We start from the raw sequence: 27795 nt of genomic DNA on the forward strand, positions 1-27795 counted from the left end.
CAGGCTACGGAGAGTTTGGGCTTTACCTGGGAGGCGGCTGGAGTCATTTGAGGGTTGTGTGTATGCTTTTTAACAATTTTTAAGTTTTTTTAGTTTTTAAAATTGGTACATGATAAATCCAAACAGCATAATTTTGGGGGAAGGGGGTACTGAGAATTGAATCTAGGGGCATTCTACCACCAAAGTATATCCTCAGCGCTTTTATTTTTATTCATTTATTTTTTGAGACATGGTCTTGCTGATTTGCTGAGGCTAGCCTGAACTTGTGGTCTTCCTGCCTCAGCCTCCGGAGTTGTCCGGATTACAGGTGTGCATGACCATTCCTGGCTCCTTTTATTTATTGAGACATGGTCTCAGTTGCTGAGGCTAGCCTGGAATTTGGAATTCTGGAATTAAGGTGTGTGCCACCACACCTGGCCAAAGAGCACCAATCTTATTCTCTCCCACCCCAGCCCCCTGTGCATACAGTTGTGTGTGTGTATTAAGGTTGGGTTTTTCTGTTTGTTTGTTTGTTTTTGTTTTTTGTGGTGCTGGGGATTGAACCCAGGGCCTTGTGCTTGCGAGGCGAGCACTCCACCAACTGAGCTATCTCCCCAGCCCCAAGGTTGGGGTTTTTGTTTGTTCGTTTGTTTGTTTTGGGGGATGCCAGCAATTAAAGCCATGGCCTCGCACACATTAGCTACATGCTCTGCCACTGAACTATATCCTCAGACCAGGGTTTGTTTGGAACCAGGGATTGAACCCAGGGACGCTTAACCACTGAACCACATCCCCAGCTCTTTTTTATTTTTTTTTCAGAGACAGGGCTTCGCTCAGTTGCTGAGGCTGGCTTTGAACTCATGATCTTCCTGCCTTAGCCTCCCAAACTGCTGAGATCACAGGTGTGTGCCATGGCACCTGGCCAGGGTTGATTTTAACTATAATTTTACCTTTTTCTGATTATAAATGCAATTCCTGTCAATTCTAAAAAAGTCAGCCAGAATAGAAATAGGGAAGGCAGGAGGGCGAGGCCTTCTGCCGCATGCACCAGCCGCCCCGCATGCTTCCCGGTGACACCGTCAGCAGCCCCAGGGCCTTGTCAGAGCGGGTTGAAGCCAGGGCTCCAGAGTTCGGGGTTGTTTCAGAGAACCCCCAGGGGCTGAGCAGAGTGGACTCAGATTCCTGCCGCTGTCCAGAAAGGGACTAGGGTCTGGGCCAACCCTTGCAGAGAGGTTTAGAGAAAAGGAGGAAATGACAGGACACATCCTCAGGCCTCCACCTGACTTGGACAAAATTCTGCCAAAGGGAGAGGAAATAGAGGTTCCTGTCCTTCAGGAATCCTTCAGGGAGGCCAGAGGCCATGCAGGAGGAAACAGTGACAGAAGCAGCAGCTGGTAATGGAGGTTCCTCCCAAGCCACATCCGAGAGGGAGATCTGGCCACACCCCACGTCGGGGCTGGGCGTGACCCCACAGAGTCACCAGGCAAGAGGCTGCCTCCAGGGCAGTGAGGGGCGGACAGCTTCCTCTGATCCACCTCCCAGGAGGCTGACTAGCAGGTTAGTCACCAGAGCACTGATTTACCTCTTGAGGCCATTTGTGAAGAGATTCTACCCTGGCTAGGGCACTGGGGTTTAGCAGAAATACAAGGGGGGCCCCAAAGAGAAGACTCATCTAATTCTAAATTTTCTAGTAGCCACACTTTAATTATTTTTTTTTTCAGTATTGGAGATCAAACCCAGGGCTTTGCACATACTAGACAAACACACTACCACTTAGGTACATCCCCAGCCTTTCTAGAAGTCATATATATATATATATTATATAAAAATATAATATGTATACACACACACACATATATATATATATATATTTTTTTTTTTTTTTTTTTTTTTTTTTTGCTACTGGGGATTGAACCCAGGGCCACTCAACAACTGAGCCACATCCCCAGCCCTTTTAATATTTTATTTAGAAACAGAGTCTAGCTAGGTTGCTTAGGGCCTCACTAAGTTGCCGAAGCTGCCTCCGAACTCGCAATCCTCCTGCCTCAGCTTCCTGAGCCCCTGGGATTACAGGTGTGCGCCAGGCTGCACATATTATTTTGCCATGCTGGGGACAGAACCCAGGGCCTCACACTTGTTAAGCAAGTTGTCTGCCACTGTGTCCCACCCTGAACTCCTAGCCACGTTTTTTTTTTTTTTTTTTGGTATTCGTAGATGGACAGTGTGCCTTTATTGTATTTGTTTATCTATATGTGGTGTTAAGGATCAAACCCAGTGCCTCACATGTGCTAGACAAGCACTCTGCCACTGAGCTACAGCCCAAGTCCCTATTTTTCTTTTTCTGTATTAGGGATTGAACCCAGGGTTACATCCTGGTTTTTTGTTTTTTTTTTTTTTTTTTTTTTTTTTTTTTTTTTAGTTTGAGACAGGGTCTCACTAAGTTGAGGTTCTTGCCAGATTACTGAAGCTGGCCTTGAACATATGATCCTTCTGTCTCAGCCTCCTGAGTTGCTGGGATTAGAGGTGTGTCCCACTAAACTCAGCCCTAGCCCCATTTATAACAGTAAAAGAAACAGGTGCATTTAACCCAGTTTACACAAAATATCATTTCTACATGTCATCATCACTACAAAAGTATCGAGATAGTTTACATTCTTTTTCATACTGTCTCTTGGGGACACGACTCATTTTTCACCTGCTGCATTCCAGGTGTTCAATCGCCGCGGTGTCTGGGGTTGATATTACATAACCTAGGCTTGGAGCCCCACTGCTGAGGCTGTTTCCTGTGGTATCCTAGTGCCTGGCACACAATGAGGGGCCCAGTGACTGACATTGAGCTTGGGTAATCACCCTCTGAGGCTCCTGGGTCTGTCGTGAGGATTAAATAAAAGGATGCCTTCTGGGCATTCAGTTCGGTGATTGGCGCTCACTCAGTTCCAGTCTGGTTCGTGGATGCTGCTGTTGTTCTGACTTCCCCAAAGGCAACTGAAGGGCGGCAGGCCCCAGTGTGCGTCTGGCTCCCTGGATGAGTCACTTCACCCTAACGGACTGCTCCTCTGGAGAGCCCTTCTGTACAATTACAAAATGCAAGTCAGATTTCCAGAGCTGGCAGAAGCCTTGGGGTCAGGCTCTGGGGCAAAGAACGAAGGAGCGGGAACATCTAATCCGCACTCTTGTTGTTTTGGCTCTTGACAGCTCGAGGCCCCGCCCCACCCCGCCCCGCCCTCCCGGTCCTGGAAGAGGCCCGGCGGAACTACAACTCCCGTGATGCCTCGGGAGTCCCGCGGCTGTGCGTCATCGGCCGGGGACTCCAGGGCGGTGAAACAGCGCGCCGAGACGCCTCTCGACGCGCAGAGCTGTGGGTCCCCTGAGCCAAAAAAAGTAGTTAGGACCCAGCTGGAGGAGCTCGGACTCCACCGGTTCATCCAGGCCGAGCGGCAAGCCCGCGGCGGCTGGTGACGCGCGCATCCCCCTCCGCCTCTCCCTGGGTGGCGCTTGCTGGTGACGTCGTGGGTGTGATGGCCGCCGCGAGGCCGGGAAGGTGAAGGTGAGAGGGCGAGCGCGCCGGGGTGGTGGGACCCGCCGGCCCCGGCCCGGAGAGTCCAGAGCAGCCCGGCCTGGGCCGGCGGGACGCTGGGGCCCCCTGGGGTCAGGATCCGGCCAGACGGGCGTCCCCACGCTGCGGCTTCGCCGCCGGCCCTCCACGGCCCTGCGAGGAGCCGGTGGGGCGCAGGACCCGGGGCTGGGGCGTGGGGTCCCCTGGCGCTCCCGTCGCCCCGCCTTCCCAGGCCCTGGCCGCACGCCACCCCGTCCTTTCCGTTTTCGTCTGGTCCTCTTTTGCTCCGCGCCTGAGAGATGCCCCGGTTCAGTGCCGGGGCAGCCCGCCCTGCCCTCCCCCACTGGGGCGCGTTTTGAGCTTCCCACGACCGCCTCGGACAGCAGCTGGGACCCCCTGACCCGCAATCAGTTCCTCTTCTCTTCCGCACCACCCTGCCCCGCGTCTCCAGTTGGCAGTTTGTGCTCAAGCCCAGTCTTTCCCTGGTTCTGCTCCCTCCCCTCCCCCCTCTGGAGGTGCCTTACCGGACCCCGCATGGGACCTCCCTGGTGCACGAGGTTGAACACATGTTTGTGCACACCAGGGTTGGCCCTACACCCGTGTTGTGTTTTCCCCGGGCCATTAGCTCACATGACAGCCCAACTCCTCAGTACCTCGATGAGTAAGCTGCCCTCAGTGATGAGTTTGTTTGGCTTTAAAACCTGATTAGGCATGCTTTGCACACCAGTTGTTTTCTTTTTTATTTTTTTTTTTCTCACCTGTTGACATCTGCCTTTTCCTTTCCAATAAGTCAGGACAGGTGGAGTCAACACAATCAATAGCCAACCTCGACCTGAGACAGCACAGAGGAGAACCCAAATTCTTTTCGTTTTTTTTGACTCCAGCCATGTCCATGATGCCCACCTTGTGAAAGTCTCTTACCATCCAAAAAGTAAGTGGTGCCTGTGACTTCTGGTGCCCTGGATCTGGGTTGAGTAGAAACGGGGCCTGCTGTGCCAGCCCTGGCCCTCCTGTGGCAAGTTTCTTGGATGGGGTCCTGTTTGTGTAGATCTGGTGCTTTTCAACCTGTATTGAACAAAAAATATTGTATCTCCTTTTTACTTCATGGAGGATTTCACTAGTTGCTGAGAGGGCCTGTTTAAAGGTTCACATTTCAGAAAGTAGCTGGGATCTCCTGGGCTCCCTGAAGGATAGTCTCTCTCCCTTGTTGGTTCTTCTCTACTGTGCTGACTCTTCTCCTCCCGGTCTCTGCGCAGCAGAGGTTGGCTCCTTATCACAGCTCTTCTAAGAGTCTGCTCTGCCCCCTTTACCCTGTATACTCTTTTGTTTCAATTTCTCAGCTTCTCCTCTGTTCCAGTTGTGCCAGCAGACGATCCGTGGATCCATTTTATTTTCCCTGCTAGGAGTTGCTGTACATAAAACTGGGTAAGGAGGTGGTGTGGATTCAGGGACTGTGCTTGGGATCCAAACACACCTTGCCATGAATTTTGCTACTGCCTCGCTTATACCCCAAACACCTAATATCCTCAACTAATAGCCTAGGTAGAGCAAAGCTTCTGATCACCTTGAAGTGCTAATAGCAGTTCCCATTCAGAATTTGGTTTGTTTCCAGTCTTAAGTTAATATCTCTTGTTCCCCTAGCACTTTTGTGGGGTGGAATTGGACTACCAGGATAAATCAACCTTTCCCTAAAGTGTGATCCTCAGAATTTTGAAGGCTGTTAGCACAGAAGAGTTTCTTTATCACAAAAATTTGTGCAGTGTTGACCAAATATACTTAAATTGCTTTCAAACTAGCCTTCCTTCCCAAGGCCTTTACTGTGTTCATGTTTGCCAGTGGAGAGGGGCAGTGGCGAGTGGTGTTTTACAGATGGATTCTAGCATGGAATCTTTTTACATGGAGCATTGGATATGACTAGAGTTCTGTGGATCACACCTTGGGAAACACTGCTGTAAGCCGTCTGAAACCATAATCTGTCACAAAAACTTGGAGTGTGTAACTGACACTGGAATCGAACCCTCTGGCTCAGCTTAGGGACAGGTCCATATGCCTGCAGCAAGCCCTGTGGTGGAGTAAGGACTATCAGGGCTTTCCAGAGGAGGAACCGGAACCCAGCTGCTGTCACTGCCCTGGGAGGATAGAGAGCCCGCACACAAAGTCCTGAGGCAGTGGGGTCTCTGTCTTGGCTTTTGTGCCTGTAGTTTGCAACTTTGGTCCTCTTGTGCCTATATGTATGTCTAGCTTGCTTTTTGGAAGGATTAAATTTCAGAATCTGAAAGGCTTGTTCAACTATATTGACTCATGGAACTCCAAAGAGTTAGCTAAAAACTGCTTTTGTAGGAAAAAAGTGGATTGGTATATCCAGGAATGGCAGGTTTAAGGCGATATCCCCCAGGGGTATTCACTTACTCACCCTTTATCTGGAAGTGGTGCAGGAGAAAGGTAGAAGTGGAAAGAGGTCACTGCTCTATGAAAGACTGGCTCTCTAGAAGCTCTGGGCCTAGCTGGGGACACAGGGTGTGATTAAAAAGCAAAAGTCAGGTAAGGGTGTGCGTTCTCTGTGGAGGCGGTAAGACTTGAGTTGGGTCTAGTAGGACATAAGAGTATGCTGCATGGGTGAAAAAAGAGGATTCCAAACAGAAAGCAGGACTAAGTGCAGAATCTTGGCTTGGGAATTAGGAGGGCTTGAGAAACGAGATGGCTTGGAGGAGTCGGCAGATTTCAGGAGGGTTTGGGGCATGCTGCTGCAGGTGAATGAGGGCCGCCTCTAGGACAGCTGAACTCCAGCAGACCTTTAACCTTGAACCACTAAGCTTTGACTCCTGTGCGTTCCCTTGAATCTTGCACTTACTGAGCACTAATGCTTTTGGTTTCATAGCCTCTGGGCTTGCAGACCATGACCAGGACTTAAAAGCACCTGCTTCTAAAAGCCCAGCTGTGATCAGGGAACTGACTTCCTGCAAGCCAGTCACTTCTGAGGCTGGTGGAGCTGACCTCCCCCAGCTGACCTGTTTGATTGATATCTGTGGTGGTGGTGGTGGTGGTGGGGTGGAGGGTTGTCTTCCCTGATGGCTGGGTGTTTGTGGGGAGAGCCTTGTATCTTGCTGGTAGAGTTTATTATTGTTTTTGCTTTAAACCAAAGTGAGTCCCTTTGAGCTCTCTCATTGTGTGCTACCACGAGCTCACATCACTGTCCTTAGTCTTCTTAGGATTGATGTGGTTGGTGTCTTGTATACATGACGAATCCAGGGTTGCGGACTGGGGTTGTCGCTCAGTGGTTGAGCACATGCCTAGTATGTGAGGCACTGGGTTCGATCCTCAGCACCACATTAAATAAATAAGTAAATGAGTAAATAAATAAATAAAGGTATTGTGTCCATCTACAACTTTAAAAAAAATACTTAAAAACAAAATCCAAGATGAAATAAATTGCTTTTATGGCCCAGAGAGGGTACCAACAAGATTTGACCCAACTGTTTCCTGATTTCAAAGTGTGTCACCTGCACCCCTACATCATGCCCTATCCCTACATCATACCCTGTTCTCTTTTCTCCCTGGCTGGCTTCGCTCCCCTTTGCCTCCCCACACCCCCTGATTTCAGTATACTCTCCTTTTCCATTTGAAGGACCTAGAGAGTCACTTTGTTTCCTGTTTCCTTTCTCAGGGCTCCACTGTCTTTCTTAATAAAGAAAAAACCAGGCCAGGTGCAGAGGCACATGCCTGTGATCCCAGCAGCTCGGGAGGCTGAAGCAGGAGGATCAGAAGTTCAAAGCCAGCCTCAGCAACTTAGCGAGGCCCTGTCTCAAAACATAAAAAGGACTGGGGATGTGGCTCAGTGGTTGAGCACCTCTGGGTTCAATCCCTTCCAAAAAAAGGAAGAAGAAAACTGTTGTACCATGGCGTCATGGAGGAAAAAGTGGGAAACGGTAGTGGGGTAACTTCCTTCCCCTTCCTCCTAAGGAATCTGTGACACTGCACAGGAATCGTAGATTTGAGCAACACATGTGGGCTCCTGTCTTCCTGTTGTCTCTGTGTCTTGCCTACCTTTGGAATGGTTTGTTCTTTTTGGGGGGTGGGAGATACTAGGAGTTTAACTGAGCCACATCCCCAGTCCTTTTATTTTTTATTTTGAGACAGAGTCTCACTAAGTTGCCTAGGGCCTCACTGAGTTGCTGAGGCTGGCCTTGAACTTGCAATCCTGTTTCAGCTTCCAAAGCTGCTAGAATTACAGACTGGAATGGTCAGTTTTTCAGAGCCAGTTTTGGCATGCATCTTTGGGTGCTTTTTCTGGATGTTCCTTCTGCTGCTCTGCACCTGGTTCGGCACCCTTTGGCACTACTTGGAAATTTCTTGTATGTGCCACCACTGAGCAGCTTTCTCATTTCCCAGCTAGAAACTCAAGTCCGGCTGGGCTGCCGTGAGGGGGGCCGGGAAGGGAGTGCTGGTGCCAGGCACACTGCCTCTTGTCCCTCTGACCCCAGGGGGTGGGCTCTGCTGGGGAAGTGCCTTTGTCTGTGTGAGGACCCTCAGGAAGACTGGCAGGCTCCACTTTGGGGGGCAGGGTTCCCAGCCATACGTAGGAGCTACCTTCTCTGGGAGATCTGCCTCTTGACCTTAGCTCAAGACCTCTAGGTCTTCAGGGTCAAGTCTCACAGCCCCTAATATGTCATTGCTATGTAGGGAGAAAAGGCATCTATGAGGATGCATGTGACTGAGTGAGAGCAGAAACAGGCTGGTACCTCCCCAGCTGTTAACAGTGCTTGTCACAGAAGGGTCATTCTGTGTTTTCTTCTTTAGCTTCCAAATGTTCTACAGACATCTTTTACACTAAAGGAGACCAACAGATGTTTTTTAAAATAAGTTTTAGAAGTATGTCTCTCTTACTTTAGGATCACTCTTCTTTCCATCCCTCCAGCAAACACAAATCCTGTTAGGGATTAGGGCCATTGGGCTCACCGACAGCAGAGTGGCAGGGGGGTGGGGGTGGGGGTGGTGGGGAGTGGATGTCACTGACCTTGAGCGCCACTTTGCTGTCACCTTTTCTTAGGCGTTCAGTGGATAGGATATCAGTCAGATTTCTGGACTTGGGGGAGGGCTTCTGTGTGTTGCTCGGGTCCGCCCCATCGCTCTCTGAGCTGCTTGTCCACGGCTCAGCAGGCCAGGAATTGCCAGTGGTGGGCTGGACTCAGAACCATGGCTTCCAGATGTCTGAATGCCCGTGCAGCAGGACAGAGACTGGCCTGTGTCATGAGAGCTCCTTTCCTTCTCTCCACGTGCTGCTTCTCGTCTTGCTGTCTCTTGAGCACATGCTGGTTGCCCCGTATTCTTGGCGAAACTCAGAAGTGGTCCTGGCTCTCCTCTCACCCCATGCCATGCCCACAGCAGAATGTCCCAGTGGCTGTTCTGGGCTCACCCACATTGTCCTGTCTTGCAGCGCAATGTCCCTGCTTTTCTCTCGATGCAACTCCATCGTGACAGTCAAGAAGGATAAGAGACATATGGCTGAGGTGAATGCGTCCCCACTCAAGCACTTTGTCACTGCCAAGAAGAAGATCAATGGCATCTTTGAGCAGCTCGGGGCCTACATCCAGGAGAGCGCCACCTTCCTTGAAGGTAATACGGTCACCTGCTCATCAGGCTCCCTTTGGTCTATTGATTCTTAGCAGGATTTGGGAGTGGGGAGGTGCAGCACTGCTTTTGAGGAACTCACGCCCAGGAGGGTCTCACCCACAGCCATGCTCTACTCTTGGAATCCTGGGGAACTGGGCTCCAGGAAGACATGGAAACTATCATGTAAGAATTGGTTTAAGAATTCTGCATGTTTTGTTTCATTTACCTTCTCTAAAATGCAGGTCGACTGAGGGTTGAGAGTTGTCCCATACCTTGAGAGTGACTGAGCCGGCTTGTGGCCCGCTCATGTGTTCTGCCTGGCCAGTTCTGGCTGCTGTAATGCCAAGCACTGCTGGGTGTGGTTATCCCAGATAGTGTGCACTCTCATATTTTTAGTCTGGTGACAGGACTATGGATAGGGAGCTCCTGTTACCTATGCCTTTTCTACTAGTTACTAATTTGAGCCCTGCCTCTAGTTCCTGCTCTGTGAGCAGAGAAGGCGTGGAGCCCCATTCGGTCTGACGCCAGCTCTGGCCACTAGTGTTTCAGGCTCCGTCTCCAGAAGGGCACCATGGTTGCAGGTCCAGGGAAGGTCTGAAAACCTAGTAGCTGAGTCTCAGCTGCCCTTGGCTTCCTCATTTGAGAATGACAAACTCAGGTGAGACTGGGCACTTTCAGAAACCAAGGAGTCTGGAGGTCCACGGGGCTCAACCCTGGCTCAGGCCGGCCACCTCCTCTCTACCTGCCTTCAGCCAGGTCACGTGGCTTCTCGTCATCTTACATGCCAAGCTGCTATGTGAGGCTCCCACTAGAAAAAGGAACTGCGTCCAGTTCCATTAGCTTGTCTGTGCCCTGCCCTTTGAGATTGATGCAAAAGAATGTGTTCCCTAAATATTTGATGAATTAAACTCTAGGTATAGAGGGTTTTTTTTTTTTTTTAACCTGAGGACTGAATCCAGGGGCTCTTAACCGCTGAGGCTGGCTTTAAACTTTCGATCCTCCTGCCTCAGCCTCCGTAGTCCCTGGGATCATAGGTATGCACCACTGCGCCTGGCTTAAAGGTGTATGATTCGCGGATGAAATGACTGCAGCTCACCGCCTTTTCGTTAGCAGCAGTTCTGGTGTGCCTGGCCCTGTGGAGGTAGGGCTGTCGAAGCTGCTGCCCTTCCAGAGCCCAGACTGACCTCCGTGAGGCCCCGAGTCACTCACTCAGTCCATTTTGGGGCACACATGTGCTTCAGGGAGCTGTTGATGTGAGGAGCACTTCAATTTTCCTTTTTGTGACACTAGCCTATTGGTCGCACAGAAGGGAAGGAGCTGGAGCGATCGGATCAGCTTGCTGGGGGCGGGGGGGGGGCCGAAAGGGCGTTAGCAGGAGCTCATGCCTGCTGGCTGTTGCTCTTCAGCGTAGCCACGTGCTCGACAACCGACTTCTTCCGAGGGGCACTGTGAAGGCCCTGCTTATGTGTCCATCTGAGGGAAGAATCTTGATGGGTCTGGGCTGGGGGTCACTGGTGAATGGGGTGGGGCTTGTTGACTTGGTCACTTCCTTTCATGGCACTAGTTGCAGCGCAAACTCACTGCATCCTCTGACATGCCACTTGTCATGCTGTGGATGCTTTGAGAGGGGTCGGGAGCCTGTCAGCGTGGTGGTGTGTGGGAGTGTGCTAAGGGGCCAAATGCCATCTCCTCTCCAGCCGTCTGAGGCGCCTCCCTTGTGCACGTGCTGGATGGGACCAGGCAGGGGCTTGCTCAGTTGTTGCCTTCTGGGATAATCTGCTAGCCACGTGCCTGCCAAGGGTGCTGGGAGAAGCAGTCCAGCAATTCAGATACCCCTGGCTCAACCAGCATGTGCTGGGCGCAGTCGGATAGGTCAGCCTTCTTGGTAGATGAGCAGAGAGGTGAGCCAGCCAGCTGCACTACAGAGAGGTTGGTGTGAAGGGGAGAGAAGCCAGGGTGCTGCGGGTACAGACGGGACCCACACAAGCTGGAGAGTGTGCCCAGGTAAGCTTTGCAGGGCTGTGCCCTCTAAGCTGCACCTGAGGCCCAGCAGGAACAAGCCAGGATGCCCCAAGGCATCTGCTCGTCAGAGTGCAGAAGGGGGTTTGGGCTGGGCCAGCAAAGCCCAGAGGGGTGAGGAGGCTGGTGTTTGAGGAGATGGCGAGGTGGGATGAGAGGCAGGAGGGTGGCAAGAGACCAGGCTGGGGAGGCCAGCAGGACCCTCAGGAGGGACCTTGTGTAGTGACACAGAGTGGTGAAGAGCTTAGACACCAGGACCAGGTTCAAATGCCCACTCTGCATGTAAGGAAGGAGGATGAATGAGGCCACGTTCGCCCAGTGCTTGAAACAGTTCCTGGCGCGAGGGAAGAAATTTGGGAGCCAAGGAGCAGCTGGCGCTCACGCGCTCACGGGCGCCCTCTTGGCTTCACAGTTTAATCTACTTGTCCTCACAGTAGTCTTCCGAAGCAGGATCTGCTGTTATCTCCATTTTACTGTGAGGATGTAGAGACCCAGGAAGTCTCATTTGCCTGGGGCCACAGAGCTAGAAAGCAGGGGGGACTGGCACGGGAACCTGGGCAGCCTTGCTCCTGTCTGTGTTCAGCTGCCACCCACAGAGCCACAGTAGGGCGCCAGGAGGCAGACTCCATCCAGGTCCTGGCGAGCACAGCTGCTCTCTGGCCCGTCCAGTCTGTGGTCACGGAGCTCCTCTGACCATCAGTGACCCATTCTCATCCTGCTCCAGACACCTACAGGAATGCAGAGCTGGACCCGGTTACGACGGAAGAGCAGGTTCTGGACGTCAAAGGCTATCTATCCAAAGTGAGGGGCATCAGTGAGGTGCTGGCCCGGCGGCACATGAAAGTGGCTTTTTTTGGCAGGTGAGTCTTGGGAGCCTTCACAGCTTCCTGGATGGGAAGAGGAGGTGAGAGGGAGGGCGGGCGGGCGGCCCTCTGAGCAATCTCACAGCCAGAGTGCGCAGAGACAGGGAGCGGAGGGCAGGCCTGAGCTCCTTACCCTCTCTCTTTCCCCAGTACTGGGGATGGAACCCAGGCCTCGTGCACGCGAGGCGAGCCCTCTGTCACGGGCGACATCCCTATAGCCCTCGTCACTCTTCTTATCTTTATTTATTTATTTTTGGTACTGGGGATTGAACCCGGGGTACTTAACCACTAAGCCACATCCCCGGCTCTTTTTATATTTTATTTAGAGGCAGGGCATTGCTAAGTTGCCGAGGCTGGCTTTGAACTCACGATCCTCCTACCTCAGCCTCCCGAGCTGCTGAGAATAAGTGTGTGCCACCATACCTGACTGTATTTTTTATTTTGAGACAGAGTCTTGCTGAATTGCTGAGGCTAGCCTTGAACTTGTGATCCTCTTGCTTCAGCCTCCTGAGTTGCTGGGATCATAGGCATGTGCTACTAAACCCAGCTCTCCTTATTTTTATTTGTAAAATATATGTAACATAAAATGCAGCTTTTTGTGTGGGGCAGCTGTGTTCTTCATGTTCTGGAGAACCACTATTCTGTTTTCCGTAGTGCCTGTGCCTCGGCACGTTTCTGTCAGCAGGCAGAGCACAGGACTTGGTTTCTCTAACGCTTGCCAACAGCCCCCGCCCACAGCTGAAGACAGAACCCAGAGGTGCTCACCACTGAGCTACATCATAGACTCTGTTAAGTTTTTATTTGGAGACATGATTTCACTAAGTTGCTCAGATTGGCCTTGAACCTTGTGATCCTCCTACCTCAGCCTCTAAAGTAGCTGGAATGAGCGTGCACTCACGTACACACAAACCCTTCTACCTCACCCTGCCCGCCCAGCTATTTTCTGATTTTCGGTGACTATGCGTGAAGACTAGCCCATGGTGGGTTTTGCTTTGTTTGAGGTGGGGCTCGCTGTGTTGCTCAGGCTAGTCTTGAACTCCTGGGCTCTAGCCATCCTCCTGCCTCAGGCTGGGACTGCAGGCATACCATTATGCCCTCGTCCCATTGTGGGTCTGGCTGGGGATTGAACCCAGGGCCTTCTCGTCACACCCTCCGTCGTGGGTGTGACTTGCATTTCTCTGGTGAGGGGTGGTTTGAGCATCTTCATGTGCTTACTGGCCATTTGTGTATTTTCTTTGGAGAAATTCTATTCCAGTTCTTAGCCTTTTTGTTGCTGGTGAGTTGTAGGAGCTTTGAAGAAAACTCTGTTGATAAAATATTTCCTCCCATTCCGTGGCTTAGCCTTCACCATTGATTGTATGCTTTGAGGCACAGAAGCTTTTTATTTCAATGTAGTCTGATTTGTCTGTTTATATATTTATCTGTATTTTTGATGTTATAGCCTAACAATAATTGCCAAATTCAATGTCACGAAGCTTTTCTCCTTCTGAGAGTTTTATTTTTAGCCTTATTATTACACTGTGAGGTCTAGTAGACACTTTAAAAAACAATTAAAGTCCAACACAGTGGAAAGCTCCCTAGGCAGGCTGGATGCCGGGCACATGATGTAGCCGAGGGAATAGCGTGTGCCCCCCGCCACCTGTCAGTTCTCCCTCCCCTGGAAGGAGTGGCCCTCCCCTTGCCAGTAGCGGTGCCTGTCTCGCTGCATGCAGCAAGGCCCATGTGGTGCAGGAAGACGCATATGGCTCGAGAGGGGTGTTGTGGCTGGGAAGCCTCTGCTGCAAACAAGTGAGAAAAGAGCAGCCACACAGGCCTGCGAGGAAAGCGAGTGTGTGGGGGCAACAGGGGTCTTGGCTGAGTTCATTTAGACCAAGGAGGACGCTTCTGGGGCAGAGGCCGTGGTATCGGCTGGGAGAGGGGCGGCTCCATCAGGACTGCTGAGCTGCTCCCTGAGAGCAGCTGGATTATTATCCAAGGGGAAGGTTTGCTCGCCAGGTGGCGGCACATTGCACAAGCCCCTTGCACGTCTGAAGTGATGAACCGGGGGACATGTCACAGGCTCTGGCCAAGGGGCCCCTGCCCATTTTAGCAAACACTGGGTGTGCCTCTCTGCCTCTCTTGGCACTGTCTGGGCACTGGTGGCATTGCAGAGAACATGTCTTCAGACCTCCAGCCCAGCAACTGCGTGTGAAAGGCAAACCTGTGGCTTCTCTTAACTTCACCTACAACCTTCATTTCCTCCTAGGACGAGTAATGGGAAGAGCACCGTGATCAATGCCATGCTCTGGGACAAAGTTCTGCCCTCTGGGATTGGTCATACCACCAACTGCTTCCTGAGGGTGGAGGGCACAGATGGCCACGAGGCCTTCCTGCTCACGGAGGGCTCAGAGGAGAAGAGGAGCGTCAAGGTGGGTGCTGGTGGCTTTTAGCTGGGGTGTGCCGTTGAGGCAAGGCTGGCTCAACTAGCCCGTCCATGTGCCAGGCTGACCCTACCTCCCAGCAGAGAGCCGTGCCTCCCTGTGGTGAAGATGAAAAGCCCTGTTTCCGAGCACAGGAGAGCATGCGTTCGGGAGGGCGGGAAGGTGGAGAGAGCGCCAAGCAGCAACCACGCTTTTCTGGTCCTTGCTAGGGCTAGGGCTCTGCACTGGGAAGGAGGGGAGTCGGGCCGCTCCTCCCTGGAGCGCTCCAGGGCGTGCTTCCTGCATAGCTCTGGGATTCCCACACCAACTCAGGGTTGTCATGCTTTGATTTTTCTGAGCGGCAGCTGCATTCTAGCTTGGGGCCAGGCACCTGCTGTGATTCATAAAGAATTAATCTGCACGGAGGCTGACATTCAGGAAAGAGGCTAGAGAGAGAGAAAGAAGCAATTCTTATTGACAGCGCCCAGCTTTCAACTTTGTATGTGAAATGAAAGAAAAGGAGCAGCCAGCTGGGCAGTCATCCCAAGCTGCTGTGCCGTGCTCACTGGCACAGGTTGGGCTGGGTGGCCTGATCTTTCTTTCTCTCCTCTTCCACCATCAGACTGTGAACCAGCTGGCCCACGCCCTCCATCAGGATGAGCAGCTGCATGCTGGCAGCCTGGTGAGTGTGATGTGGCCCAACTCCAAGTGTCCACTTCTGAAGGACGACCTCGTGCTCATGGACAGGTAAGAGAAAGGAGCCTGGAAGCATCTGCTTTCCATTTTTGGATGATCCAGGCCCAAATCCCCAGCAGTCTTTGCTCTGCTCAAGCACTGCTGCCTTACAGGTGGCTCAGCCAGTCCTCCTGCCTCTGGCTTTCCTCTAGAGTTGGACTCTCAGTACCCACTGGTATTAGCATCCTGAAGATGGCCCTGATGGGCTGTTCAGCAGATGGGTGGCATGCTCAGAAGTGGGGAAAGCCCTCAGTCCAGCCCAGGGCTGGGGTGTGTGGTGTGGGAGGGCATGCATGGCAGAGTCGGTGTGCTTCATTCCTCAAAGCTTTTGCCCCTGCTGTAAACAGGTTCCAAAACCCTACCAGGAGATAGTGTCACTGCATTTACCTGGAAGATATAGAACTTACTATACATCCCAAGTAAAATCATAAGTCATTACATTTTTATAAGTGTGGTAGATGCATGTGCTAAAAAACCTGGCTAGGCACTCTGGAAGGACATGGGGTGGGAAGTAGACATCTCCCAGGAAGGGCCAGGCCTGCTTCCTTCCCTCCGTGGTGGCTTTCTCCTCCCTGGAGGCTGCCTTCCAGTCCCAGGTCTGTTCACAGCAGGAAGACCAGGGCCTGTGCTCTGACCATGTTGGTTTACTCTGTCTCCTTTAGCCCTGGGATTGACGTCACCACAGAGCTGGACAGCTGGATTGACAAATTTTGCCTGGATGCTGATGTGTTTGTGTTGGTGGCCAACTCGGAGTCCACCCTGATGCAGACGGTAACCCAGTCTTGGCTGGGCAGGGGGCCGGTAGGGTATTGGCTTGGCCCTGCTTCTCACCCTGAGTCTTACCCCTTTGTCTAGGAGAAGCAGTTCTTCCACAAAGTGAGCGAGCGTCTCTCCCGCCCCAACATCTTCATCCTGAATAACCGCTGGGATGCCTCCGCCTCGGAGCCCGAGTACATGGAGGAGGTTGGTGCCTCTTGGCTGCTCAGGGAGTGGCACCCTACGGAGCTCTGTGTACCTGGGCCGCCTGGTGCACCAGATATAATGGCTTCCCCGAATTAATTCATCCCCAAACATTGCCCAGGTGTTCCCTGTGGTGTCTTTTTTTTTTTGGGTACTGGGGCTTGAACCCAGGGCTCTTAACCACTGAGCCACATCCCAGCCCTTTTTTGCATTTAATTTAGAGACAGGGTCTCACTGAGTTGCTTAGGGCCTTGCTAAGTTGCTGAGGCTGGCTGTGAAGCCACAGTCCTCCTGCCTCGGCCTCCTGAGCGGCTGGGGTTGCAGTGTGCGTCACCGTGCCGGCTCCTGTGCTGCCTTCCGGTGGTGCCGACGGCTTCCTTCCGTGTCCCGCTCACTCTCCCTGCTCCCCTTAGTGAGTGCCTTTCCCAGGTCCAAAGAGCATCCCCACCCATGCATCCTCTGGGCCATTTTGCTCATTTTGGTTCATAAACAAAACAGTAAACGTAGAACAGGCTCAACCTTAAGAAGACATCCAAAAGAGAAGCTTTAAAAAAGGAGAGAATAATGGGTTCTTGCAACCACAACTCTGTGCGTGTGAAATGAGAGAAGAAAGGGCAATAGGTTGGTGATATTGGATTTACTTTATTGACCCTGCAGTCAGCAGGTGGGTGCCCAAATTTTGGCTGATGCGGGGCAGTGTGACTTTGACTTGGTCAAATTCCTCAACCCTCTGGTAAGCCAGCCTCCACCTGTGGGACGGGCGTAGTCAACACTGAGATGATACCTGTTCAAAGTGCCTGGTGCGTGTCTACGAGAGGCCATACTTTGCATGCTGGGGATGGAACCCAGAGCCCTGTACTTGCTCAGCAAGTGCTCTACCCCTGAGCCCCGTCCCCAGCCTTGCTTTTGAAGTTCTATCACTAGAGCCCTCGGACAGCAGAGCTGGGAGGGCTCTTCCGGTGGTGCCCACCCATGGTGTAAGTGAGGCCCTAGGAAGACAGCTTGTCAGATATAGGCCCAGGTTTGGTTTTCTTGACCCCCTCATTCCCCTCTTCTGGGGCACCAAAGTGTGACTCTAGATAAGTGTGACCCTAGATAAGTCTGACAAGGGGCGGTTTGGGGCCCAAGCATTTTGCTTGTACACATGAAGGTCCACGTTAGGCCGTACCCCTAGATACTCCCACCATGATGCTGGTTCTGGGAAGCGTGGTAGCGGGTGACTTCACTCTGTGTGCATTTGTACCCTTTGAGTGTAATCAAAACATATCACCCTTTAAAAAACAAAAGGCAGTGGGGGCTGTGGGCGCCATCCGGAGGGGCTCACCTGCAGCCACCGTGGTCACACGCACCTCTGCTTGGGGTCCAGGTGCGGCGGCAGCACATGGAGCGCTGCACCAGCTTCCTGGTGGACGAGCTGGGCGTGGTGGATCGAACCCAGGCCGGGGACCGCATCTTCTTTGTGTCTGCCAAGGAGGTGCTCAACGCCAGGATCCAGAAAGCCCAGGGCATGCCAGAAGGAGGTAAGGGCAGGAGCACGGGTCTGCGCCCTGAGGGGCGAGGTGTTGGATCTTGCTGCAGCTCAGTCTGCGGCAGTCACTCTGGGGTCGGGATGGTGAACAGAGCCTGTGGGAGAGGACCTGCTGTCCAGCCAGTGCCCCCACCCAGGCCCGAGGTGCTGGGTGTGGCTCCCGGGCTTCCCCCTTCTCTGCAGTCAACCCGGTTCCTCAGTAATGCAGCGCGATTCTCCTAGGGGGCGCTCTTGCAGAAGGCTTTCAAGTGCGGATGTTTGAGTTTCAGAATTTTGAGAGGAGATTTGAGGTGAGTCCTCTGACCCTGGTCTCTGCTGATTCTCCCGAGCTCTCACGGGTGTCTCCCTGGTGCTGTGGCCCAGGCGGCCCCCACCTCCCTCAAGGCTCTGTCTGTCCCAGGAGTGCATCTCCCAGTCTGCAGTGAAGACCAAATTTGAGCAGCACACAGTCCGGGCCAAGCAGATTGCAGAGGCGGTTCGCTTCATCATGGACTCCCTGCACATCGCGGCTCAGGAGCAGCGGTGAGAGCCCCAAGCCGGCAGGGAGCGGGGTGCCGAGGAAGGCGGGGTTGCACTGGCCCTGGTGGCAGGGAGCGGGGTGCTGAGGAAGGCGGGGTAGCACTGGCCGTGGTGGCAGGCTGGTCTGGGTTCCCACCAGACCCCTTTGAGCCTGGCGAGGAGGGCCCCTGAGTGCCCAGTGGCCTCTCCTGGCCTGTGCAGAGCTGTCCCCTGTGGTCGAGGCCTCAGCTGGTGTCCTGCCTGGTACTGTTGCTGTTCTCGGTACCTGAACAAAAATGGTTTTTTGTACCTGGGATTGAGCCCAAGGGTGCTTAACCACCAAGCCACACCCCTAGCCCTTTTTATTTTTTATTTTGAGTCAGGGTCTCAGTAGGTTGTGTACAGCCTTCTTAAGTTGCACCTGGCCTGAATCCATTTTTGTTATTATTATTATTTTTTTTTTTTTTGCAGTGCTGGGGATCAAACCCAGGGCCTTGCATTTGCAAGGCAAGCACTCTACCAACTGAGCTATCTCCCCAGCCCCTGAATCCATTTTTGAAAAACTTTTCTGTGTCTCAAATTTCTCAAAAAAACAAAATTACAGAGAATAACATGAAAACATTTTGCTTTTGCCACAGAGTTAACATTGTTTGCTTTGCATTAAGTTAAAATAAAACAGAAAAAGGTGTTACATACGTACCCTCTGACTGACCCTTTGCACTCCTCAGAGGCACCACAGTTAGGAACGTGTATGGTCCCACCACCTATTTAGAAGCTGCTTTTCAGCTTGGCATGGTGGCTCACCCTACAAGCCAGCAGCTCAGGAGACCAAGGCAGGAGGTCCAGGCCAGCCTCAGTGACTCAGCCTGGGGCGTGGCTCCATGGTGGAGGCCTGCTGTGCGTGCTCAGGCCCCTGTGCATTTGCTGCATGCAGCTCCTTGCACTAGGCCTTGCTTCCCTGTGTCCTTGCTGGTCCCATGGGAGTTCTGGATACTGGTTGCCATGGATGGTCCGTGTGGATGCACCCCGTTCCTGGGCTGAGTTCAGGCTCCGTTTTCCTCATATGTTGCAGACCCCACCGGCGTGCTGGTGCACCTGCTTGCACTTTCCTAAGCCTTTCTAGGACTGATTCCTAGAGACACTGCTGCTCTGCCTTAGGGAGAGTGCACTTTCGCTTTTGCTCAGTTTGGCTCCAAAGCAGCGCCTTCCCCTCGTGTCCCCCAGCATCCCCCAGCACTGCCTGTGGCAACTCCCAGTTCCGCAGCTCCAGCCGCAGCTCCAGACCTGGCCCCTCTCCCCAGGCATCTGGTAGCCTGCAGTACCTCTTTTTAATTTCATTTCCCTGATGATTAATGAGGCCCACGCTAATTGGCAGCACCGTTTCCAGAACCCCTTTAGTCCCGCCCCTCTCTGTTGCCCTCTCTTCTAACAATGCAAGACCAGGGAGCACGCGGCTGGCTCCTCCTGCTGGGAAGGAAGCTCTTGCCTCTGTGTGTGTGTGAGGCTGGCCTGGGTGGGGTGGCAGTGTCCGCGCTGCCTCCCAGGCGCCCTCACTCCTGCCTCGGTGGCACCGCGGCCTTCTTACTGGTGCTCTGCTCACAGCGTTTACTGCCTGGAAATGCGAGAGGAGCGACAAGACCGGCTGAGGTTCATTGACAAGCAGCTGGAGCTCTTGGCCCAGGACTATAAACTTCGCATCAAGCAGATTACCGAGGAGGTTGAAAGGCAGGTGAGACGCGAGGAGGACCTACTCAGGGGAGATTTGGAGAGCGGAGTCCAGGGTGCTTGACCATGGACAAGTCATCAGTTTTCATCTGGTCATCCTGGGGGTGTCTCAGCTTTCCAGGAGGAAGCTAAGGGTATGGAGCTTCTCTGGGGTTCCATTGTCTACTCTGTGACCCCTCTGGGCCTCTCCCATGACTGGGGGCGTTTGGTCCATTTCTCAGATCATAGAGGAGCTGAGAGGCTACTGGTGGCGAGACTCGGGCAGAGGGTCCCTCGTTGCTCCTTGGGGCTTAGCAGCAAGCTTCCTCTGCTGTAGGTGTCGACTGCGATGGCCGAGGAGATCCGGCGCCTCTCTGTGCTGGTGGACGAGTACCAGATGGATTTCCACCCGTCTCCAGTGGTCCTCAAGGTCTACAAGAATGTGAGTCACGCAGCAGCAGTGCCCCCCTTGCTGCTTTTCGGCTGAGGGGTGATCGCCATGCAGATGGCAGCATGGCAGTTCGGCTCCGCCGGTCTGCAGCGGAGGTGGAAGGAAGCCAGGGTCTCAAGAGCCAGGCTGCCTCCTCTTCCTTGGTCTCCTGGTGAGCCTGGGATGACGGGCCCCGGGGTCTCTGTTCTCTGGGGACGTGTCTTCCCTTAACCCCATCTCCGGTTGCAGGAGCTGCATCGCCACATAGAGGAGGGGCTGGGCCGCAACATGTCCGACCGCTGCTCCACAGCCATCACCAGCGCCCTGCAGGCCATGCAGCAGGACATGATAGGTTAGTGCCGCGGAGGAGCTGGCCCTGGGGTCCTGGGGCTCCCAGAGGTCAGATTCAGAGGCCAGCATAGAGGAATAATGACCTTCCCTTCCTGTCCCCTTGGATGACGGTTCCACTTGGTACCTTCAGATTCTTGGTGGGCACTGTGAATTCATTCTGTACCCAGACTGGGGAGCAGCCCTGAGTTGCCCTGTGGGACCATCATAGGCAAAAATTTGGCCCCTCCTGTGATCCACACGAGGCACGAGTGTCGCAGGTTTGGCGCCTCCAGCCACACAAGGATTGAGATGGCCGGTTTGTCATCGTGAGGTGTTCCCACAGGCTGACTCATCCTGGGTGTGGACGAGTCCTGGGCAGGACTGCTGAGCGGCCTAACCTGGTGTGGCGTGGTCCCTGGGGCAGGGCACTGGTGGCAGTCTGAGCCCATGTGCTTTCTCCCACTCGTCCCTGACAGATGGCTTGAAGCCCCTCCTCCCGGTGTCTGTGCGGAGTCAGATGGACATGCTGGTCCCTCGCCAGTGCTTCTCCCTCAGCTACGACTTGAACTGCGACAAGCTGTGTGCTGACTTCCAGGAGGACATCGAGTTCCATTTTTCTCTGGGCTGGACCATGCTGGTGAATAGGTTCCTGGGCCCCAAGAGCAGCCGCCGGGCCCTGACGGGCTACAGTGACCAGGCAAGCAGAGGTCCACCCCCAGCTGCCATGGAGGTCTGCTGGCCCCGCCACCGGGCCCACGCACCACTCTGTAACTGGGGTCCCCAGGCTGACAGCTGTGGCAGTGTGTGTCACCACTTGGGACACCACAGTCAACACTTGCCACACACTGACCCGGCCTTGTTCTAAATTTAAATGCTAAGATGATTTTTAAAGTTCACATTAAAACAAGTATGTTTTACTGTTCAGCGGAGGTGACTTTTCACATACTCATCTGCAGCACCCTTGTAAAATGGAGATTTTAAAGCCCATCCCTTTGCTTTGCAAACTGCTGCCGGGGGCCAGCATGCCTCCTGCTCACGTCCTGGGCCTCCCGGCGCTGGCCTTTACAGGGCCAGGAGGAAGCATGAATCCTCTTCTGCCAGGTGCAGCGCTCATTTCCCCTCTTTTTGCCTGTTGGAATTTGCAGAACTTCTCTGTGTCCCTGTCCCAGCTCCTCTAGCCTTGAGGGTCACTGAGGGCTTCTTGAATGCGAGACTTGTCACATTCTCCTGAGCCTTCGTCGTCTCTTTCCTCAGGTTCAGCGTCCAGTCCCTCTGACGCCTGCCAACCCCAGCATGCCCCCCCTGCCACAGGGCTCGCTCACCCAGGAGGAACTCATGGTCTCCATGGTCACGGGCCTGGCCTCACTGACGTCCAGGACCTCCATGGGCATTCTCGTGGTTGGAGGAGTGGTCAGTGACAAGTCCTGCTCAGGACGGGACGGGATGGGGGGCCTGAGGGCGGGGCCGGAGGGGTTGGTGCTGGAGGTGGCCGCTACACTGGTCCCCACTTCGGAGTGAGCTGAGTGCTTTCTGTGGGAGCTGCGTGGCCTGAGCCCTTTCACAGAAGGTTTATTGACCTCCTTATGCCTCACTCAGTGATAGGATGTTAGATAGCAGCATTCCCACCTCCCAGATGAGGAACGTCTGCAGAGGCTTAAGACACAGCTAGGATTTGAACCGTGTTTCATCTGAACAAGGCCATGTTCTTCCCAGTGCAAGACCTGGATCCCACAGTGGGTAGGGAGTGACTGAGGCATTGAAAACCTGGGTTCTAGAGAAGTGGGCTTGAAAAGAAGAGTTCCTCATTTATAGGTGGGAAGCTTGGAAGGGCTTCAGTGGAAAGAGACCACCTGGGCCTGGAACCCTGCTCTCCACCTCCTGGTTTCATGGCTCCTGCTTTTCCACTCCAAAGTAACAGGCCTGCCTCCTGAGCCCTGGGGGCTTCTCCACGTCCTGAATGAAGACACATTGTTGCTGGAATCATTTACTCCTGAGGTTTTTTTGAGGTGTGGCAGGTCCTCTCTCTCCTGGACATTCGACAGTGGTGGCAGAGGGTGCCTGTCATGAACACTGCCAGAAACTGCTTTCCCAACATGTAGGACAGGCGGGACAGAGCAAAGCCCTACCCTGGGACTGAAGGGGGCAGGTGCTCTGGTTCCTTTCTCAGACGGTGACGTGGGTAGCAGGAGAGTCATGAGCCGAGAAGTTGACACCCGACAGTTGTGTATCCCTTCTGCAGCATCTTGTTCACCCAGAAAACCTGCTAAGTGGTCACAGCCCACAGGCCTCTTGTGAAGGAGGAAACTGGTGTAAAGGAACTGGCTTGGGTTCGCGCAGCTGGGACAGTGGGCTGCGGGAGCCTCAATGTCCAGCTGAGCCCCGGGCTCCTTGGCTATAGCCTCTCTGCCTTCAGCCAAGCCATTGCTCATCAGACCCAAGGAAGCCATCTGCTGAGGGTGCTGTGGACAGTGTCATCACCGTGAGATGTTAATTGAGATGTTAAGAACACATCAAGCTGCGGTGCAGCAGCTCCAGAGGCTGAGGGAGGAGGATCACAAGTTCAAAGCCAGCCTCAGCAATTTAGCAAGATCCTAAAGCAACTCAGTGAGACTCTCTCTCTAAATAAAATATTAAAAAGGGCTGAGGATGTGGCTCAGTGGTTAAGTGCCCCTGGGTTCAATCCCTGGTACCAAAAAAAAAAGCTCCACCTGCCAGTACCTGGCCTCTGGTCCCACCTGTGTGAGTCTTATCACATGGCCCTCACTGTTTCCCTCCCAACTGGAGAGAATCCCTGCCCTCTTAGCCTCAGTGGGGTCAAAGTAGCCATGGAAAGGGGGCTTCCTAGTGGGGACACAAAGGGTCTCTGACTAGGGTTCTTGAGGCAGTCCTGGGAGTCCAAGCCCAAGAGGACAGGGCTGGGGTGAAGGGCTCTGCCCTGGGTGACCCTGTGCCCCTGCAGGTGTGGAAGGCGGTAGGCTGGAGGCTGATTGCCCTCTCCTTTGGGCTGTATGGCCTCCTCTACGTCTACGAGCGCCTGACGTGGACCACCAAGGCCAAGGAGCGTGCCTTCAAGCGCCAGTTTGTCGAGTACGCCAGTGAGAAGCTGCAGCTCATCATCAGCTACACAGGCTCCAACTGCAGCCACCAAGTCCAGCAGTAAGTGGACCCACTGGCCCTGGGGACGGTCCCTCTGGGTGATCAGCCCAGTCTCCCTCCCATTGGGTTTAGTGTCGTAGACCCTGGCCTTCCGCCACGCAGTGCCAGCTCCAAGACTGGGTGGGGAGAGGGCTCTTGGACATAGGCCTCTGGTTCCCCATGGGAGGAAGAACCTGGGAGAGGAAGAGTTTTCCAAGGTTGTCCTGAGCAACTGGCTGTAGCTTTGAGCACCCAGATGGCAGCCTGCTCCTGGTGGCACCTGGGGTGGCTGGGGCAGATGCTTTGCCAATCATTTTGCACCTAACTTTTTGTTTACTTCTCTAATCTTTGAGGTCGATAAAATTATTGGCATCTCTTTTTTCAAAATCAGGAAACACTTAGGAATGGTCCCTCATTCCCTGCCACTTGGCCAATGAGCAGCAGAGCCAGGCTCCAAGTCCTGGCGATCTTGCCCATGCTATGGCGTGCTGCTCTTTGCTGCTGCTTCTCACAGCACAGCAATGCCAGGCGGGTTGGTGCTAGGGTTAGTCACAGTTTCAGCAGAGGGTGGGAGGCCCAGCAGCCACCCACTTGGGGTCCTGCCCCAACAGCTGCGTGCCCAGTGATCCAACCTTTCTCCCTCAGGGAACTGTCTGGGACCTTTGCTCATTTGTGCCAGCAAGTGGATATCACCCGGGAGAACCTGGAGCAGGAAATCGCTGCCATGAACAAGAAAATCGAGGTTCTCGACTCACTTCAGAGCAAAGCAAAATTGCTGAGGTGAGGCGGGCCCTGGGGCGCAGCTGAGCACCGGCACTGGGTCGGACACAGACTTCCCAGGGCTCAGATGTCTGCTAGGCACTGCTGGGTGCCAAACTCAAGTGTCACTGCCCTCGAGGCACCGAGTCGGGTGGGGCATGGTGACCTCCCAGGAAGGGAGCTGGAGGCAGCCATGCGATTGCAGCCCTCACACTTGCAGCTGCTGCTCCATGCGGCCTCTACTGTCCCGCGGGCACGTGTTGGTAGCTCCATTTTCTAAGCAGGAAACTGCCCGTAGAGGTTAGTCCTTGTCTGGGATCCCACAGGAAATGGTCAGCTGAGGCGGAGCCCAGGCGAGGGTGGTGGTGGCCACCTCCGTGCTGGGTGCTGAGTCTCCTTGCATGTGCTAGACCTGCTACCCATGTGCGGTCAAGTCAGGAAGCAGGCATGGTACTGCGTTCGCCCACAGGGGCAGGATTGGAGCCCAGACCTCCAGGGGCTCCACTGAAAGCAGAGCTTCTGTTAGCAGCTTTCTGGAAAGAGCGTCCTCAGAGGAAGCAGGGGTCCAGGCTCCGGCCCCGCACTCAGTCGCTTCCCTATGCTCCTTGCTTTCATCTGTGGGTGGGAGCACGGGGTCGTGGCAGCCACAGCTGAGTAGGAGCGTGCCCTGCCCCAGGCCTGGGCCTGCGCAGCCCGATAACATCAGCACAGGGGACCCTGTACTTCCTGCCCCCACCCTTGAAGGCAGAGGCCTGCAGGGTGGCAGGGCCAAAGGGGAGGTGCCTCAGGGTTTCAGCTCCGGCCCCCTCACCAATGGCGGACTTTCCCTTGCTGCGTAGGTGCGCCTTGGTGCGCCTGCCTATCCACCACCGCAGAACATCGGCTCCTGGGGGCAGAGGTGGGGGTGGTCTGCTGCTCTTCAGCCAGGGTCAGGGTTGAGACTGCAGAGGGCCGTGGAGAGCACCCCACCCCTCGCTTGTCGGCTGCTGACTTCCGCAGCTCAGGGACTCACCCTGGGCCTGGCACAATGAACGCAGGGCCTGAGAGGCAGGGAAGCCCGACTTGGTGCCATTGCTGGGTGGCCTGGCAAGTGGTTTTCCCTCTCTGGGCCTCCTGTCCTCATCTGTCAAATGGGGCTCATAGGGCTACTGGAGGATGAAGCGAGGGTGCCTGTCACTCGTTAGTGCACACAACCGGTGTCACGCTTACCTGCCCACGGCTGTCACTGCTACAAGGGAACTGTGTCTTTGCAGGAATAAAGCGGGCTGGTTGGACAGCGAGCTCAACATGTTCACGCACCAGTACCTGCAGCCCAGCAGATAGTGGGCGGCTGGAGGGGGGCCCTCGTGGGGAAGGCGCTCTCACCACCCTCGGCGCCCGGCGGGCTCCCAGGCACGTCGGCTCCAGACCCTGGCCACCTGAGAGAATGAAAGCGTCCACTGTCTCGTACCGTTTTGAGCCCTTCAGCACTAGTTATGTCCCCTCCCTGACCTGCCGTCGCAGGAAGGTCCCCTGGCTCCTGACCCTACGGAGATTTCAGTGACGACCAGACCACGTGGTAGGGAGTCACGCAGGCCTTCGCTGCTTCATCAGGGTCACTCGATGAAACCATTTGCTTGATGAGGTCTTGGATGTCAGTCCTGCAGAATGACTGAAGCCTTCAGGGGTATCAGGCAAACACCCCACCTTCCTCCAGCACACGCACCTGCCCTCCTCGCACCCCAGCGTACCTGCAGAGAGGCCGCATTGGGAGTGGCCGGGTTTCCTTCCCAGAAGCATTGGAAACGCTCCAGGAAGGCCAGGTGTCCCAGAAGGACTTGGGGCTTGTGTCACCTGGTCATTCAGCTTCCATGCTCCACCTGCTTGCAGAGCCTTTCAGATGTGTGGTGGTGGCCGGGCTTGGCAGCCTTGGGACAGTGCTGCAGAGCCAGTGGGGGAGTGGGAGGAGCTGAGGAGAGGGTGTGTGGAGGGGTCTGAAGCCGGAGATGCTGACAGAGCAGGCGGCCGTCGCTGTGGGGATGGGGGCTTGCCTTGCCTCTTGCCATGGTGTTCCTTGCTCTGGTTTTGGTCCTTGGCCTGCACAGTTTTATTTATTACTGGTGGGAGCTGGTTTGGTCCAGGTGTTAAAGGAAGATGGGAAGTGGGGCCTTGGTGGCAACTGAGAAGAAGAGGCCCTGCCCGGAGGCTGGAGAATGTAGTTGGTGCGGAACAGGGGCCTCCCTTGACTTTGCTCTGAGAGGCTCCTGAGCCTGAGAGTCCCACCCCACTAGCTTGGTTGCATCCCCGCCTTGCCCCAAGCCACCCTCTGGCCGTTTTCTGCGCCTGCAACTCTGCAATTGACCACAAGACGGCGTGGGAGACCCAGCACCCTTCCTCCACTCTCCCGACCCCTGGAGCTTCCCTGACACTGGCCTCACACTTTGAGAAGTGTTTCCTGCTCTTGAGTTTGGGGATTATTACTGGTCAGAGTGGGGAAGGTTCCTGTCACCAAGATGTTAATGCAAGAGCAGGTCAGAGAGCATCCCAAACAAACCAGCAATGGGAAGCCCATGGCAGGGACTCCGCAAGGGAAGCCTTGTCCTGCTGGTCCATCCAGCCATTGCCCATATGGAGAAAGGAGCTGGTGGGTGTCCACACTGGTGACATTCTCTCCATGTGCTTGCTTGTCCCTTGGTCACTTTAAGGGACAAAATGATGAACTCAGGCCAATGTCAGCAGCAGGAACAGGGTTCTGAGTGTTTTGCCAGACCTGGACCCACAGGGTCAGGGAGGGAGTCAGGAAGAATCAGTGTCACACAAGCCCAATGAATTTTGTGTTCTTTTTTGAAGGGAAAAAAAATAGAAAAAAACTTTTTTTCAGTGTAGCCCCTGGGGGATAAATGAAATTTTGAGCCTATACAAAAAGTAAGATTCACACCACCGAGGGGGGTCGTTTCTAAAGGAAGTGTGGCAGATGCACTTTAACTCAATGCTGCTAACTTGTTCTGTTCTGTGTTCCTTTGCTGGAGCGCAAGGTGAGCTCAACACAGCGAGTTCTCTCTGATGTATTTAAGGTGATGTATTTGCCTGAATCACTCCTGTATCATTGCTGATAATATTGGAAACTAAAATAAAACCCAGCTGGAACCCTGCATGAGTCCTCTGCCTGGAGCTGGCTGTGCTGAAGATTCCTGGTACTGCAGAGTCTCTGAAGCAACCTTGGTTTCGGGGGGAGTTCCATGCACTCTTGGAAGGCAGCCGGTGTGCTCAGGAGAACAAGTGGCGAAACTGGCCTCTACGGGCCAGGAAGT

General features: G+C 54.0%; 1 protein-coding gene across 3 annotated transcripts; it reads left to right on the plus strand.

The window, feature by feature from the left end:
- Positions 1–3345: 3345 nt before the first annotated feature.
- On the plus strand, positions 3346–27636 carry MFN2 (mitofusin 2). Of its 3 annotated transcripts, XM_079143055.1 has the most exons (20): positions 3348–3526; positions 4326–4466; positions 4876–4960; positions 8970–9148; positions 11889–12024; positions 14273–14435; positions 15049–15173; positions 15824–15932; positions 16017–16124; positions 17488–17641; positions 17872–17939; positions 18050–18171; positions 19750–19876; positions 20189–20293; positions 20531–20633; positions 21088–21308; positions 21866–22021; positions 23571–23767; positions 24392–24526; positions 25759–27636. In XM_079143055.1, exons 4-20 carry the CDS (start codon positions 8974–8976, stop codon positions 25826–25828), a joined length of 2274 nt encoding a protein of 757 aa, XP_078999181.1. In that variant the 5' UTR covers positions 3348–3526; positions 4326–4466; positions 4876–4960; positions 8970–8973; the 3' UTR covers positions 25829–27636. The 3 variants fall into 3 exon arrangements, with proteins under 3 accessions (XP_078999179.1, XP_078999180.1, XP_078999181.1); XM_079143053.1 differs by lacking the exons at positions 21866–22021; positions 23571–23767; positions 24392–24526; positions 25759–27636 and having other exon boundaries at positions 3346–3526; positions 4893–4960; positions 21088–21491; XM_079143054.1 differs by lacking the exons at positions 4876–4960; positions 21866–22021; positions 23571–23767; positions 24392–24526; positions 25759–27636 and having other exon boundaries at positions 3347–3526; positions 21088–21491.
- Positions 27637–27795: the final 159 nt, after the last annotated feature.

Source organism: Sciurus vulgaris (genome assembly GCF_902686455.1).
Source record: "Sciurus vulgaris genome assembly, chromosome: 1".
Taxonomy (NCBI): domain Eukaryota; kingdom Metazoa; phylum Chordata; class Mammalia; order Rodentia; family Sciuridae; genus Sciurus; species Sciurus vulgaris.

Coding starts and splice junctions, on each gene's coding strand:
- MFN2 (XM_079143055.1), top strand. CDS start 8,974: ATGTCCCTGCTTTTCTCTCGATGCAACTCCATCGTGACAGTCAAGAAG. Junction 16,125..17,487: donor AGCCCGAGTACATGGAGGAG/GTTGGTGCCTCT, acceptor CTTGGGGTCCAG/GTGCGGCGGCAGCACATGGA. Junction 20,634..21,087: donor CATGCAGCAGGACATGATAG/GTTAGTGCCGCG, acceptor CGTCCCTGACAG/ATGGCTTGAAGCCCCTCCTC.